General features: G+C 43.6%; 1 protein-coding gene across 1 annotated transcript; it reads left to right on the forward strand.

Annotated features, from left to right (window-relative positions):
• Positions 1-5140: 5140 nt before the first annotated feature.
• ATP5F1A (ATP synthase F1 subunit alpha) lies at positions 5141-17177 on the forward strand. Its single transcript, NM_001266412.1, is given in 12 exon segments — positions 5141-5289; positions 8451-8529; positions 10364-10533; positions 12188-12361; positions 12453-12619; positions 12799-12947; positions 13577-13728; positions 13837-14061; positions 14576-14683; positions 14812-14956; positions 16734-16884; positions 17024-17177. Coding segments are annotated over 12 exon segments (1662 nt in total). The 5' UTR covers positions 5141-5229; the 3' UTR covers positions 17106-17177.
• The last annotated feature ends 437 nt before the right edge of the window (positions 17178-17614 follow it).

The following is a 17614-nucleotide window of genomic DNA, read 5'->3' on the forward strand; positions in this document are numbered from 1 at the left end:
AGAGGATAGCTAAAGGAAGGATCATATACTCAACTCTCTGTCAAGTGTGGTTTAATATCAAATTGTGGATCAGGTTTAGCACCAAATATCTTCCTCCTAAGTCATTTGCATATTTAAAATGATTTTCTTTTTTTCTTTTTTTTTTAATTTTGGAGATGGAGTCTCGCTGTGTCGCCCAGGCTGGAATACAGTGGCATGATCTCGGCTCACTGCAACCTCTGCCTTCTGGGTTCAAGCGATTCTTCTGTCTCAGCCTCCCAAGTAGCTGGGACTACAGGCAAATGCTACTATGCCTGCTAATATTTGTATTTTTAGTAGAGATGGGGTTTCACCACATTGGCCAGGCTGGTCTTGAACTCCCAACCTCGTGATCCGCCCTCCTCGGCCTCCCAAAAAAGTGCTGGGATTACAGGCGTAAGCCACAGCGCATGGCATTTTCTTTTCTTTTTGAGATGGCGTCTTTCTCCGTTCCCCAGGCTGGAGCACAGTGGCATGATCTTGGCTCACTGCGACCTCCGCCCCCGGAGTTCAAGCAATTCTCCTGTCTCAGCCCCTCTAGTAGTTGGGATTACAGGCTTGCGCTAGCATGCATGGCCAATTTTTTTATTTTTAGTAGAGCGGGGGTTTCACCATGTTGACCAGGCTGGTCTCAAACTCCTGACCTCAAGTGATATGCCTGCCTCAGCCTCTCAAAGTGCTGGGATTACAGGTGTGAGCCAACGCGCTTAGCCTAAAATGATTTTCTTTTCAAAGGAAACTTACTAGCAAGCCAAGCTTACTTATTATTTATTTTATTTTATCTTTAGAGACAGGGTCTTGCTCTTTCGCCCAGGCTGGAGTACAGTGGTGATCATAGTTCACTGCAACCTTGAACTCCTGGGCTCAAGCAATCCTCCCACGTCAGCCTCCTGGGTAGCTGGGACTACATGTGTGCACCTCTACACCCAGCTAACTTTTTGTATTTTTTTGTAGAAAGAGGGTCTCGCTATGTTGCCCAGGCTGTTTTTGAACTCCTGGCCTCAAGTGATGCTCCCATTTGGGCCTCTCAAAGTGCTGGGATGACAGGCATGAGGCACCACACCCAACCTGTGTTGCTTATTCTTTTTGCTTCAAATATATCTCTGCTCTGGCTGGGCGCAGTGCCTCATGCCTATATTCTCAGCATTTTGGGAGGCTGAAGCGGGTGATCACCTGAGGTCAGGAGTTCAAGACCAGCCTGGCCAACATGGCAAAACCCCATCTCTACTAAAAATACAAAAATTAGCCAGGCACGTTGGCACATGCCTGTAATCCCAGCTACTCGGGAGGCTGAGGCAAGAGAATCACTTGAACCCTGGAGGTAGAGTTTGCAGTGAGTAGAGATTGAGACACTGCACTCCAGCCTGGGCAACAAAGTGAGAATCTGCCTCAAAACAAAAAACAAAACAAAACAAAAACTAAATATATCTCTGCTCTGTAACCAAATTTCAGATAAACTGGTGCAGCCCTTCAGTATGGGGCAAAAAAAGTTATCTTTATGTCTTGTGTCCACTTTTATCACTATAAATTTTACAAAATATCCCTGTATTTTTTTTTTTTGAGACAGAATCTCACTGTGTTGTCCAGGCTAGAGTGCAGTGATCACTGCAACCGCCACCTCCCAGGTTTAAGTGATTCTCATGCCTCAGCCTCCTAAATAGCTGGGATTACAGGCATGTGCCACCATGCCCAGCTAATGTTTGTATTTTTAGTAAAGACGGGGCAGGGGGTGCGGGGATCTCACTATGTTGACCTGACTGGTCTTGAACTCCTGACTTCAAGTGATCAACCTGCCTCAGCCTCCCAAAGTGCTGGGATCACAGGTGTGAGCCACCATGCCGACTAATGTTGTTGTTGTTGTTGTCTTGAGATGGAGTCTCACTCCCATCGTGCATGCTGAAGTGCAATGACGCAATCTCGGCTCACTGCAACCTCCACCTGGCTCACCGCAACCTCCACCTCCCGGGTTCAAGCGATTCTCCTTCCTCAGCCTCCCGAGTAGCCGGGGTTACAGGCATGCACCACCACCCCCAGCTAATTTTTGAATTTGCAGTAGAGACAGGGTTTTGCCATGTTGGCCAGGCTGGTCTTGAACTCCTGACCTCAGGCGATCTGCCCGCCTCGGCCTCCCAACACGCTAGGATAACGTGTGAGCCACTACGCCCAGCCTTGTTGTTTTTATAAACTATATTTTTTTCCTGTTAGCTTGTGAAAGTTGATTGGGTCATTCTTGTCATCCCCAACTAAAACCGTTTCGAGAGGTAAAGGGAAAAAAAGTACTCAGGGCACATAACATTGCTCCAAAAATGTAATTATCTGCAAGCCTGACTGCTGAAACTGCCTGCTGTAACCTAAACCAGTTTTATCTAATTAACTGCTAAAACAACCTGCAGTGACTCTAAGAATCGTTTTACCTAGTTGCCATCACTTGCCAATCAAAACTTGCCAGCTCCCCAAAACCTTACTAGTGACAATGAACTTTCTTAAAGAGCAATATGTAACAGTTCTCTTTTTTTGTTTTTGTTTTGATACAGGGTCTTGCTTTGTTGCCCAGGCTGGAGTGTACTGGTGTGATCACAGCTCACTGCAGCCCCAAACTCCTGGGCTCAAGTGAACCACTCATCTTCGCTTCCCAAAGTGTTGGGATTACAGGCATGAGCCACTGTTTCTGGCTACATTTCTCTTTTGCAAAAATAAAACCTCTAACCATCTCTTTGTTCTTCTGACATACCAAAGACCACCCTGTTTGTGTGGATGCCCTGAATGGCAATTATTGCTTCCTAAATATTTTAAATTTGGAGAATTCGTCTCTGTATTTTATTTTACTTGGATAGCCTTTTTCTTTCTTTCTTTCTTTTTTTAAGATGGAGTCTCACTCTTATTGCCCAGGCTGGAGGACAGTGGTGCCATCTTGGCTCACTGCAACCTCCGCCTCCTGGGTTCAAGTAATTCTCCTGCCTCAGCCTCCCCAGTAGCTGGGATTACAGGTGCCCACCTCCACACCTGACTAATTTTTCTATTTTCAGTAGAGATGGGGTTTCACCATGTTGGCCAGGCTGGTCTCAAAGCCCTGACCTCAAGTGATCCACCCACCTTGGCCTCCCAAAGTGCTAGAATTACAGGTGTGAGCCACTGCACCCAACTTGGACAGCCTTTTTCTACCCCTGATTCTCAGGAAAATTGTTGCTCTATTACCCCATGGCTTACCTTGAAAAGTTAGTAGAATACTAGAGAAAAGGATGGCCAATTACATGCTTACAAGCCATGTTTCAGGAGATGACCCTTGTAGCCCGGATATTCATTTGCCTCACCCAAATTCAGGTTTTAGGTGTAAACCAGGATTTGGGGGATGGAGCTGAAAATGCTTCTCCAAACAGTGAAAAGTGGACCAGGCGTGGTGGCTCACGCCTGTAATCCCAGCACTTTGTGAAGCTGAGGAGGGAGGATCACTTGAAGCCAGGAGTTTGAGACCAGCCTGGGCAACATAGTGAGACACCCCCACCCCCTGCCGGCTTTACAAAAAAATTAGCCAGGTGTGGTGGTGCACTGCTGTGGTCCCAGCTACTTGGAAGGCTGAGGTCGGAGGACTGCTTGAGCCCAGGAGTTCGAGGCTGCAATGAATGGTGATAAACCCACTGCACTCTATCCTGGGCAACAGAGTGAGAGCCCGTCTTTTTTTTTTTTTTTTTCTGAGACGGAGTCTCGCTCTGTCACCCAGGCTGGAGTGCAGTGGCTGGATCTCAGCTCACTGCAAGCTCCGCCTCCCGGGTTCACGCCATTCTCCTGCCTCAGCCTCCCGAGTAGCTGGGACTACAGGCGCCTGCCACCTCGCCCGGCTAAGTTTTTGTATTTTTAGTAGAGACAGGGTTTCACTGTGTTACCCAGGATGGTCTCGATCTCCTGACCTCGTGATCCGCCCGTCTCGGCCTCCCAAAGTGCTGGGATTACAGGCTTGAGCCACCGCGCCCGGCCGAGAGCCCGTCTTAAATAAAATAAAATAAATGAAAAAATAGAAAAGTGAAGGCAACGTTAATAAGTCTCCACTATGACATAACCAGCATCACACATACACACAAATCCTGCATATATCACAACAATCTCAGTATAGTAATTATGTGGAGAAAAAAAAAAAAAAAGCCCATCGGGGTAAGCATAGAAAGCATTTTTTCATCATCTCCCTTTTAGTCCAAATGAAGAAGTAGAGTTCCCAATGGCATGAAACTAGATGTTGGCAGAGGAAAAAGTGAGTCCTTGTCCTGTCCTGGTGTAAGACTTCTGATTCTGGACAATTCTCAGTAGGACTGGCAATCGCTGTACTAGGCCTCCTTGTGATTTTTTTTTTTTTTTAAGTTCTGGGATACATGTGCAGGACGTGCAGATTTGTTACATAGGTAAACGTGTGCCACGGTGGTTTGCTGCACCTATCATCCCATCACCTAGGTATTAAGCTCCGCATGTATTAGCTGTTTACCTTGATGCTCTCCCTCCCCCAGTTATCAGGATTTTTAAACAGTTTGCTCTAATTCACTGACAGGATTCTTTTAGAATGAATCTAAAAAAGCTGGGAATCTTTAACCTGAGTGCAGATCGGATCACCTGGAACAGTGCAGGTGTTTGTTAAAAATAAAGATTGCCCCAAATTTTCTACTCAGAGGGTCTGAGGTGGGGCTAGCGACCTGCAGATTAAAGGGCTCTGTGGGAGACGCCCTGCTGGTGGCCAGTCCCGGGGTTTAGCTGTTCACTGTTGCTACTCGTGCTAAACCGCGGTCTAACATTACCGACACTATTAATGGCCCTGGTCCTCAAGACTGCCGGGCCCCCGACGGGGTGAGGCCCTCATCATCTAGCACCGGATGGGGCCTGGGAACTGCTGCTTAGCAGGTTCCGCTACCCACGTGGTCACCTGGGGCAACCACAAGGTCGACCCAAAAGACAAAAATAAATGTATAACGAATGCCAGGACAAAGCTGGAATATATCTAATCATTCATTTTGAGGTTTAAACTTAAAAATGTTACTTAAAAAATAAGTAACCTGCCAAAAAATGCAGAGTGGCCCCGGGGGGCGGGGGAGAGCGGTGGTGAACGCGAGGGGCAGTACTTCCGGGTCAGGTGGGCCGGCTGTCTTGACCTTCTTTGCGGCTCGGCCATTTTGTCCCAGTCAGTCCGGAGGCTGCGGCTGCAGAGGTAACGCCTGCGGAGAAACTGCAAAGATGCTGTCCGTACGCGTTGCTGCGGCCGTGGTCCGCGCCCTCCCTCGGCGGGCCGGACTGGTGAGCACCGAGGGCCGGCATGGTGGAGGCGGCCGGGCGGGGCTGCAGGCTGGTGGTGCGCCGGCTCGGGCGCTCTTTCTGCAGGAGGGCGAGGGGCTGTGGCGGATGCCGCCATCTTGCACCCGTGGCTTTGGGGCTGTGCAGAGCGGGCGACAGAGGTCCCCTTTTGCTCGCTGCCTGCGCAGAGTGAGGCAGAATGGTACAGGGCAGACAGTGAACTCGACGGTGTCCAGATAGAAGGCCTAAAGATTCCTGTCTTCGACTGAGAGCGGCCCGAGAAGTAGGGTCTTGGGTGAAGGTCAGGGCTTGGGCGCTAGCTCTCCGAGGCCTTTTCCGAATCGGTGAGGTTCCTCGGCGGATTCTTAGGGTCGCGTCCTGCTGAAGGTCAGGAAACTGCTGTCAGCTCTTGCTGAAGCTAGTCATGGAAGTCTGACATTGTGTGAAGGTCAGCAGCATTTCACCTTTGCCTGGAGCTCAGTTTAGAGGAAAGGAATAAATGGAGGTGGTGTTTGGAATACTTAAGTAGGCTTTCTCTTAGTGCTGAATACGAAACGACCGTGAAAACATCGTGCAGGTGCAAAGAACCATTTCATGTGGCCAGCGCTGTGGCAGCAGTGAAGCTGGTTTCTTAATTGTCTCTCCGGCAAGAGAGTGTGCTTTGTGGCACTTGAACGTGTTTAAATAATTTGTCCTAGAGTTTTCCACCTGGTTTTGAGTAATTTTTAGTGATTGAGAATTCAAGTAAAAGAGAACAAGGTTGGCAAATGGCTGTAAGAGTTAATGCCCTTGGTTGTTTCCCTTGAAATTAACATTTCAGTGTAAACGCATTGACGCTGACACTTTTTTTTTGTTTTAAAAGTAATCTGAATTTGAAAGTTGAAATAAACATGTTGGCTGTTTTGCTGCCTTAACAACTGCTGGTAGCATCATGGTTTTCTGTTAACAAAAATGCATTTTTAACGGTTTTCATCTGGCTCCTATGGAAGGTAGTAGCTTCAGAATTGACAGTAACCAGTCGCAGCCTTAAAACTTGAAGGAAAGAAACAAAAGGAAGTTCCAGGTGGCTGCAGGATTTGTTGAGAGAGTAAAATAAGTCCACATCCCATAACTCTTAGTTTCTAATCTAACTCTAGCATTTATTAGGTTTTTATTTGCTTTTTTTTTTTTTTTTTTGAGACGGAGTGTCGCTCAGTCACCCAGGCTGCAGTGCAATGGCGTGATCTTGGCTCACTGCATCCCGCGCCTCCCGGGTTCAGGGATTCTCCCGCCTCAGCCTCCCGAGTAGCTGGAATTGCAGGCACCCACCGTCATGCCCTGCTACTTTTTGTATTTTTTCGTAGAGACGGGGTTTCACCATGTTGGCCAGGCTGGTCTCGAACTCCGTACCTCAGGTGATCCGCCTGCCTCGGCCTTCTAAAGTGCTGGGATTACAGGCGTGAGCCATCGTGCCTGGTCGCTTGTTGTGTTTTTTGTTTTTTTTTTAAGTAAAATTGGAAATACATTGACATCTTAAGTCAAAATAATAAAAATTGGGTACCTTTAAAGGGAAAGACACTTAGGTTTTGTTAACAGTTGCTTTTTTTTTTTTTCTTTGAGACGGAGTTTTCCTCTTGTGGCTCAGGCTGGGACATCTCCGGATCTCGGCTCACTGCAACCTCCGCCTCCTAGGTTCAAGCGATTCTCCTGCCTCAGCCTCCCGAGTGGCTGGGATTGCAGGCATGTGTCACCACGCCCACCTAATTTTGTATTTCTAGTAGAGGCGGAGTTTCTCCATGTTGGTCAGGCTGGTCTCGAACTCCCAACCTTAGGTGATCCACTCGCCTTGGTGGCCTCCCAAAGTGCTGGGATTACAGGCGTGAGCCACCGCGCCCTGCCAACAGTTGCTTTTTAAAATACTGCAAGGCTAGGCGCGGTGGCTCAGGCCTGTAATTCCAGCACTTTGGTAGGCCAAGGTGGGTGGATCACCTGAGGTCGGGAGTTTGAGATCAGCCTGGCCAACCTGGCGAAACCCTGTCTCTACTAAAAATACAAAAATTAACGGGGCGTGGTGGTGGTCACTGGTAGTCCCAGCTACTCAGGAGGCTTGAGGCACGAGAATCGCTTGAACCTGGGAGGTGGAGGTTGCAGTGAGCAGAGATCTTGCCACTGCACTCCAGCTTGAGTGACAGAGTGAGACTCCGTCTGGGGGGGAAAAAGATTATGTGTGTGTGTGTATATATGTGTGTGCGTGTGTGTGTATTTATATATATAATATATATATTTGTGTATATATAATATATGTATTTTTATATATGTATACTATGTATATATATTTATGTATTTTATATCTATATATTTTATATATTTATGCATTTTTATATATATTTATACTATGTATATATATTTATGTATTTTAAATCTATATTTTATATATATTTTTTATATATATATATAGAGAGAGAGAGAGAGAGAGAGAGAGTACAGTCTGGGCAACACAGTGAAATCCTGTCTCAACAAAAAAAAATAAATAGAAAAATTAGCCTGGCCAGGTGGTGTACTCCTGTGGTCCCACCTACTGGGAAGGCTGAGGTGGGATCACTTGAGCCCAGGAAGTCAAGGCTGTAGTGAGCCATGATTGCACCATTGCACTCCAGCCTGGGTGACAGTGAGACCCTGTCCCAAAAAATAAAAGTAAGTCGGGGGTGGCTCACGCCTGTAATCCCAGCACTTTGGGAGGCTGAGGCGGGTAGATCACTGGAGGTCAGGAGTTGGAGACCAGCCTGGCCAGCATGGTGAAACCCCATCTCTACCAAAAATATAAAAAGTTGAACGGGTGGTGGTGGCGCACCCCTGTGATCCCAGATGCTCGGGAGGCTGAGGCAGGAGAATTGCTTGAGCCCAGGAGGTGGAGGATGCAGTGAGCCGTCTCAAAAAAATAGTAATAAAATACAGACTGCATTTTAAAAATATGTGAGTGTTTACTGTGTACTAGGAGCTGTATAAAAGGTTTTCGCATATATCAAAAGGTACTTCATTTCATTTAACGTTTTAAACAAAATGCTTTATATATAATAAGTATTTTCACCAGTACTTTGATCATACTAAGCTGGCATTTGTTTAAGCTTGTCAGTTTTATAAAGACTCTGTTAAAATTCAAATTTTTAAGAATACTTTTGCACTAGGTCTCCAGAAATGCTTTGGGTTCATCTTTCATTGCTGCAAGGAACCTCCATGCCTCTAACACTCATCTTCAGAAGACTGGTAAGTCACTATTTCTCAGTCTACACTGCACTTACTAGATGAAGATACAAATTATCACACTAGATGAAGATCAAAATTACATACATCATGTAACTGTTGTGGGTTGTTTTTCATTTGTTAGTTTTTTCTTTAGTTTGTATATACTCTCAGGTTCTTAAACCATTGTGTGCCATTTAGCCCTGTCGTGGTTCTCTTGTTATAATCAAATGAACTACAGTTACATGTTTTTCTTTTGATGTTAGTACAGCTTCTTTGTTCTGATAATGGCCCTTGGGTAGAAACGGAAGGACCATATACTAGGTAATGGAATCTTTCTGACCTGTGAAAGACTTCTTTTTTCCTCTTTGAAAAAGCGTTAGAAAACATGTAACTTCTTTTTTTGTTGTTATTTTTTTTATTATACTTTAAGTTCTAGGGTACATGTGCATAACGTGCAGGTTTGTTACATATGTATACTTGTGCCAGAAAACATGTAAGTTCCTAATGATAGGTTTTATTTTTCAAAGGCAGTAACTGCTAGATATTTGGCAGTCTGTGAACTTGCACATTACAGATGTGGTAGGGAAATGGGGAGGTGAGCATAGGAAGACATTATAGGTTGGGGAATTTCTTTGGAGATGAGTATATGGACTTTCAAAATAAAGGTTAAATATATATGTGTGTGTGAGTGTGTGTATGTATACGTGTATGTGTACACACACACCCACACACTCAGCATACATATGTTCTTTTTTTTTTTTTTTTTTGAGATGGAGTTTTGCTCTTGTCGTCCAGGCTAGAGTGCATTGGCACTATCTGGGCTCACTGTAACCTCTGCCTCCCGGGTTGGAGTGATTCTCCTGCCTCAGCCTCCTGAGTAGCTGGGATTATAGGTGCCCGCCACCACACTCCGCTAATTTTTGTATTTTTAGTAGAGACGGAGTTTCACCATGTTGGCCAGGCTGGTCTCGAACTCCTGACTTCAGGTGATCCACCTGCCTTGGCCTTCCAAAGTGGTGTGATTACAGGTGTGAGGCACTGTGCCTGGCCTCCTTTTTTTTTTTGAGACTCTGTTGCCCAGGCTGGAGTGCAGTTGTGGGATCTTGGCTCACTGCAACCTCCACCTCCCTGGTTCAAGTGATTCTCCTGCTTCAGCCTCCCTAGTGGTGGGGATTACAGGCGTGCACTAGCACACCCGGCTAATTTTTGTATTTTTAGTAGAGAGTTTCACCATGTTGGCCTGGCTGGTCTCAAAGCCCTGACCTCAGGTGATCTGTCCACCTTGGCCTCCCAAAGTGCTGGGATGTTTTTGTTTGTTTGTTTTGTTTTGTTTTGAGACAGAGTTTTGCTCTGTTACCCAGACTGGAGTGCAGTGGCGTAGTCTTGGTTCACTGGAACCGCCGCCTCCTGAGTTCAAGTGATTCTCTTCTGCCTCAGCCTCACGAGTAGCTGGTATTACAAGCATGCACCACCACAGCTGGCTAATTTTTTTTTTTTTTTTTTTAAGTAGAGATGGGATTTCGCTATGTTGGCCAGGCTGGTCTCGAACTCTTGGCCTCAAGTGGTCCGCCTGCCTCCCAAGGCGCTAGTATTACTGGCGTGAGCAACTGCACCTGACCCCTATATGCTAAGATGAAGAATACCACCTATACTACCCTGTGTGCCTTGAAAGAGAAAGACACACTTTGTTAAAGTGTTAAAGACACACAGTTGGTTTTTATTTTTTATTTTTGTTTTTTTGAGATTGACCAGGTGATCCGCCCGCCTCGGCCTCCCAAAGTGCTGGGATTACAGGTGTGAGCCACCGCGCCTGGCCCAGATAATTTTTGTAATTGAGTTGAAATGTCTTCCATAGGGACTGCTGAGATGTCCTCTATTCTTGAAGAGCGTATTCTTGGAGCTGATATCTCTGTTGACCTTGAAGAAACTGGGCGTGTCTTAAGTATTGGTGATGGTATTGCCCGCGTACATGGGCTGAGGAATGTTCAGGCAGAAGAAATGGTAGAGTTTTCTTCAGGTTTAAAGGTAAATTATAAAATAAGATTTTGGTATCTAAGTCTTCTCAGTTATTCATTTAGTGCATCAGAGATTGTGTCAGATTTTTTAAAAACTTTGTCTCAATTTGCCTCAGATTTTTTTTCTTGTTATTATCATATATCGTAAAGAGAATAAACTTAAGGGTTTGAATTTGCCAGGTTTTTTTTTTACTCTAGGGACTGATTTATATATAACTTGTAGCCACTGGCTCCAAAATATAAAATTGAGTAAACTTTAACTGCAAATCCAAGAAGTTCAAGTCTGTTCTTTCTTGCTGTTAAGATTATTTTATACAAAAGCAAAGCATTTGATAACTTCAACAGAATTTTTCTGGTGGAAAGTTGGAAGTTCGTGACTTTGTATTTCTAGTGAGTAGACCTATTGTTCAAAGGCGAGTTTTGGTGTAGCTATCAGAAGCTCTCTAATGATGTAAGTCTGCTTTCTGTTGGGTTGAGTCTCATCTGTCAGTGGTATGAGACATAAGTTGTAGGAGTTAGGGAAAGCAGAGGATGACATCTGGATAAACTAGAGAGTAGAACTGTTTAGTAGGCACACAGGTATGGGAAAAGATAGTCTTGATACTCTTGCTAATGTCTACTATGGAAAAAGAGCCACTTGATGTGGAAGACTTAAATACAGAGCCCAAAGTTATCATGAGCTGTAAGACATTGGCCAGTTTAACATCTTCAGTATACAGTATTTTTGAAAGGTGAGGTCGAAACAAATTAATTCCGAGTTCCCCTTTTAGCTTTTAAAATCCAAGTGTCTAGAACAATACTGTCCAATAGTATTGGACATACATAGTATTCTGCAGTGATGAGAATACATCTGTTTAATATGGTACCTACTATCACTATTAATCATGTAAAATATGTCTAATGTGACAGGAATTGAATTTTTCATCTTTTAAATTTGACAAATTTAAATAGCCACATGTGGTTAGTGGATGCTGTATTGAACATCAGAGATGTAGATTACAGTTTTTGGACCTGTAATGATATTCCATGATACTCCAAGTACTTCTCCAGAGTTTTCATTACTGACCAGACTATTCCTGGAATAGCCTTTTTGCTTCAGACATGATTTAAGGATCTAAAATATAGTTATAATGATGAGAGGTGATTTGGTGCTGTTAGGTTACGAAAAATTTGTATTTGATTGGTTTCAGTTAGGTAGCTTTTAATTTCACTTTCTACTAACCCAGAGAGTACAGGTTTTGATTAATTTTTGAAACTGTTTATGGAGCTTCTCACACATAAAAAAGATGATAATCACATTTGTCTTAAGATTTCCATCACTTTATTTCATACTGATCACCTAGCCCAAGAGTCATTGCCAAAGAAAATGCAGTGGAAAAAGCTTATTAACCTGTCCAATTTCTTTGCTTCTGTAACAGTTATTTGAGGATATGATAGCATATTAGGCTTATCAATGTGCTGTCCTAAGATTATTCAAGGGAATATGTTGCTATTTTAAACGTCTCAATCAGAGAGGGTTATTTAGTTGGAAAAGTACTAAAGAATAAACCAGGTGAAAAGGACAATACTGCTTTTCCCCCCTGGTTATTTTCTTAGGTAGTATTGGTGTATGGGGAGGAGTGCCCATTCAGCTTCGTTGATGTTCAGTTGTGTCTTTTGTGCAGGGTATGTCCTTGAACTTGGAATCTGACAATGTTGGTGTTGTCGTGTTTGGAAATGATAAACTGATTAAGGAAGGAGATATAGTGAAGAGGACAGGAGCCATTGTGGACGTTCCAGTTGGTGAGGAGCTGTTGGGTCGTGTAGTTGATGCTCTTGGTAATGCTATTGATGGAAAGGTAGGTTTAATGTTGATTAGATATAGTTGCAGCTTTTAACAAACATCAGAACTGATTATGCTTAGGGTTTTTCTTTTCATTTTTTTAACAGGGTCCAATTGGTTCCAAGACCCGTAGGCGAGTTGGTCTGAAAGCCCCCGGTATCATTCCTCGAATTTCAGTGCGGGAACCAATGCAGACTGGCATTAAGGCTGTGGATAGCTTGGTGCCAATTGGTCGTGGTCAGCGTGAGCTGATTATTGGTGACCGACAGACTGGGTAAAGACTCAAAAGCATATTAAAAGTGCTAACTAACATTTGCTCAATGGAAGGATTACATTTTAGTCTTGGAATGGTAAATGGTAATGGGGACATTAGAATGTAATATGAGGATTAATAGTAGTAAAGTTTTACCTTTTAAGTTTAGGAAGATTTATGTTTACTTTATCTTTTTAAAGGAAAACCTCAATTGCTATTGACACAATCATTAACCAGAAACGTTTCAATGATGGATCTGATGAAAAGAAGAAGCTGTACTGTATCTATGTTGCTATTGGTCAAAAGAGATCCACTGTTGCCCAGTTGGTGAAGAGACTTACAGATGCAGGTAGTAAAAGAAATTTAGTCCTGTTGCTATTATCTCAAGTCCTATTACTGCTAATTGTAGAATAGCTTCTCCTTAATGATGATATATTTTAATTATTCCCTAATGAGCTGAACTTTTAAATACAAATCAGTAAGTAAAATAATATAAAACACCAATACATTTAAAGGTTTTGTTGGTTTCTTTAAAGTGGAAGCTGTTTGATTCTAATTAACTCTTTTTTGTTTGTTTGTTTGAGACAGAGTTTCACTCTTGTTGCCCAGACTGGAGTGCGATGGCACGATCTCAGGTCACCGCAACCTCTGCCTCCCGGGTTCAAGTGATTCTCCTGTCTCAGCCTCCCGAGTAGCTGGGATTACAGGCGCATGCCACCACACCCGGCTAACTTTTGTAATTTTAGTGGAGACGGAGTTTCCTCATATTGGTCAGGCTGGTCTCGAACTCTTGATCTCAGATGATCACCCGCCTTGGCCTCCCAAAGTGCTGGGATTACAGGCATGAGCCACCGCACCCAGCCTGATTAACTCTTAATAGTAAATACTTCTGCCACTTGGGTAATTTTTATAGTAGCCTCCAATTTAAAATCACAATATTGATAACATTGTGAAACATAAAATGTATTTTCTCCTCAGATGCCATGAAGTACACCATTGTGGTGTCAGCTACAGCCTCGGATGCTGCCCCACTTCAGTACCTGGCTCCTTACTCTGGCTGTTCCATGGGAGAGTATTTTAGAGACAATGGCAAACATGCTTTGATCATCTATGACGACTTATCCAAACAGGTCAAAGGAAATGTATTTTTAGAATCTACTTATTTGTACTGCAGTGAAAGTTCACATATGCAACTTCTATTTAATAGGTCAACTTCACAAACCTATTCTGTACCATAGGCTGTTGCTTACCGTCAGATGTCTCTGTTGCTGCGCCGTCCCCCTGGTCGTGAGGCCTATCCTGGTGATGTGTTCTACCTACACTCCCGATTGTTGGAGAGAGCAGCCAAAATGAACGATGCTTTTGGTGGTGGCTCCTTGACTGCTTTGCCAGTCATAGAAACACAGGCTGGTGATGTGTCTGCTTACATTCCAACGAATGTCATTTCCATCACTGATGGACAGGTATTATATTATGATTAAAATAAATGTAAAAAAAGATTTGGATAATTCTAAGGCATTGGTTTAGACTAATGGTATATTAACTGATTTGCTAAATGCATTTTACTTTTTATTATGGAACATTTCAAATACATAGAAAAGTTAGCAGAATGGCATGGTGAAACCCAACGTATCTGTCACCCAGTTATTTCATAGAGTAGTGTGTTTCATTCTTGTTTCATTTTTAACCACTACTGTTCTCCCTTTTAGATAATTTTGAATCAAATAGAAATTATATCTCTTCATTTGTATATATTTCAGTATAAAGATGTTGACTATTATGTTTTTTTCTCATCTCATGCACATCTCCTAATTGCAGCAATAAAACATACAGGTCTGTTCAGGTCATGAAAGATTGGGGGACTGACGCTTTGCATTGTTAGGTTTTGAGTTTCAGCTTTTTGACATAATGACAGATTTGAAGATAGCTGATTTCTTACTTTAAGCTTGCTAGCATGCGTATTTCTTTACCTTATAGATCTTCTTGGAAACAGAATTGTTCTACAAAGGTATCCGCCCTGCCATTAACGTTGGTCTATCTGTGTCTCGTGTCGGATCTGCTGCCCAAACCAGGGCTATGAAGCAGGTAATTTTGCCTCACTTGGCAGGAAGGGGGCTATCATTAGATTAGCATCTTAAAGTATTCATATATTAACTATATTTGTATAGTGCTCTGTGTCACTGAGTTACAGTACAGTAATTTCTGTATTTCAGGTGGCAGGTACCATGAAGCTGGAATTGGCTCAGTATCGTGAGGTTGCTGCTTTTGCCCAGTTTGGTTCTGACCTCGATGCTGCCACTCAACAACTTTTGAGTCGTGGTGTGCGTCTAACTGAGTTGCTGAAGCAAGGACAGTATTGTGAGTTGTTCTTTTCTTCGTTTGGTCAGGTTCCTATTGTGTATCAAGGTCTTCTCAGGCCCACAGAGCTACATCACATATCACAGCCTGTACTATGTGTTGTTATCTGTTATCTTTCATCAAAGGCACTTTTACTTAAACTACATTTGTTTTTTGATTTTTGATTTTTTTTTTTTTTTTTTTGAGGCGAAGTTTCATTCTTGTGGCCCAGGCTGGAATGCAATGGTGCGACCTTGGCTCACTGCAACCTCCACCTCCCGGATTCACGCGATTCTTCTGCCTCAGCCTCCCAAGTAGCTCAGATTACAGGCATCAGCCACCACGCCCGGCTAATTTTTGTATTTTTAGTAGAGATGGGGTTTTACCATGTTGGCCAGGCTGGTCTTGAATTCCTGACCTCAGGCAATCTACCCTGTCTCAGCCTCCCAAAGTGCTGGGATTACAGGCGTGAGCCACCGTGCGCGGCCCTGTATTTTTTTTTTTTTTTTTTTTTTTTGAGACGGAGTCTCGCTGTGTCGCCCAGGCTGGAGTACAGTGGCACGGTCTCTGCTCACTGCAAATTCCGCCTCCCGGGTTCATGCCATTCTCCTGCCTCAGCCTCCCGAGTAGCTGGGACTACAGGTGTCCACCACCACACCCAGCTAATTTTTTGTATTTTTAGTAGAGATGGGGTTTCACCGTGTTAGCCAGGATGGTCTCAATCTCCTGACCTTGTGATCCGTCCGCCTCGGCCTCCCAAAGTGCTGGGATTACAGGCGTGAGCCACCGTGCCCAGCCTTGTTTTTTAAACAGAGACAGTGTCTTGCTGTGTCACCCAGGGTTGAGTGCATTGGTGCCATCATAGCTTACTGCAGCCTTGAACTCCTGGGCTCATGCAGTCCTGCAGCCTTAGCTTCCTGAGTAGCTAGGACTACGGGCATGCACTACCATGTCTGGCTAATTTTTTTTATATTTTGTTAGAGACAAGGTCTCACTGTGTTGCCTAGGCTGGTCTTGAACTCCTGACCTCATGCCATCTTCCCACCTCCCAAAGTACTGGTATTACAGGCGTGAGCCACCATTCCCAGCCCCAAACTAACACCCTCCCTCCCTCCCTCCCTCCCTTCATCCTTTCCTCCCTTCCTTTCTTTTATACAGAGTCTCCCTTTGTCACGCAGGCTGGAGTATGTTTTTAGTAGAAATGGTAAAACCTCTACTGTTTTGGCCAGGCTGGTCTCGAACCCCTGACCTTAAGTGATCCACCCACCTCAGATTCCCAGAGTGCTGTGATTACAGGTGTGAGTTACCACACTGGGCCCAAACTACATTTCTTATTGTCATTTGAATGTAAATGATAGGGGCTTCACAACCAGGAAAACTGAAGTATAATGTCTGCCTTTCAGGAATTAAGGCTTGTTAGATTCCCCTCCCCCACTTGGCTATATGAATGTGTAATTTGGCAGATTTAAAAGAAAGTTAATATGTTTTTATTTTGTCAAGTGATTTCAGCAAAATATTTATACCCAAAACAGTATTAATACTGTCAGATTATAAACAGTGCTTATGGACTATACTGAAAGATTGTACTTCAAGCCTTGAAAATATAAGAAATAACTGTTTTCTGTCGGGGGAGGGAGGAAGGATTATTAAGTGGAGCTCTCGGTCACTGAGATTGTGAAGAATAGATAATTTCAGGGACATGTTAGGAATTGGAGAAAAAGTAAGTTTTCCTGACTTTGGTAACATGGCATTCATTTCTTTGAGCAACTCACTTGGCATTCTTTTTGTATCTTTCCAGCTCCCATGGCTATTGAAGAACAAGTGGCTGTTATCTATGCGGGTGTAAGGGGCTATCTTGATAAACTGGAGCCCAGCAAGATTACAAAGTTTGAGAATGCTTTCTTGTCTCATGTTATCAGCCAGCACCAAGCCCTGTTGGGTACTATCAGGTATGAATGCAATTGTTGGCCTGTTTTGTAAAGTTATGTTTAAGATATAAAGTTAAAATTATTTTCAGATCTGTAGTTAGGCTAGTCATTAAAATTTTGTCCAGGTCAGAACTTATGACCTGCTTTTATTTCCAAATAGGGCTGATGGAAAGATCTCAGAAGAATCAGATGCAAAGCTGAAAGAGATTGTAACAAAGTTCTTGGCTGGATTTGAAGCTTAAACTCCTGTGGATTCACATCAAATACCAGTTCAATTTTGCCATTGTTCTAGTAAATTAGTTCCATTTGTAAAAGGGTTACTCTGATACTCCTTATGTACAGAAATCACATGAAAAATAAAGGTTCCATAATGTATAGTTGTTTCTGTCATTTGTTATTCTTTAAAACCAAGATCAAATTGAGAAATTGGTAAACATGCTTCTTGATATATTTTACTTGAATATTGGTACAGTCAACTGGGGTAGATAATTCAAGGCTGAGCTCTTTAAGTTTCTTTTTTCTTTTTTTTGAAACAGAGTCTCTGTCACCAAGGCACCCTGTCGGCCCACTGCAACTTACATCTCCTGGGTTCAAGCAGTTCTCCTGCCTCAGCCTCCCAAGTAGCTGGGATTACAGGTGCCCGCCACCATGCCTGGCTAGTTTTTAAATATTTATAGTAGAGACGGGGTTTCACCATGTTGGCCAGGGCAGTCTCGGACTCCTGACCTCAGGTGATCCACCTGCCTTGCCC

This window comes from Macaca mulatta, chromosome 18 (genome assembly GCF_049350105.2).
Source record: "Macaca mulatta isolate MMU2019108-1 chromosome 18, T2T-MMU8v2.0, whole genome shotgun sequence".
Classification (NCBI taxonomy): domain Eukaryota; kingdom Metazoa; phylum Chordata; class Mammalia; order Primates; family Cercopithecidae; genus Macaca; species Macaca mulatta.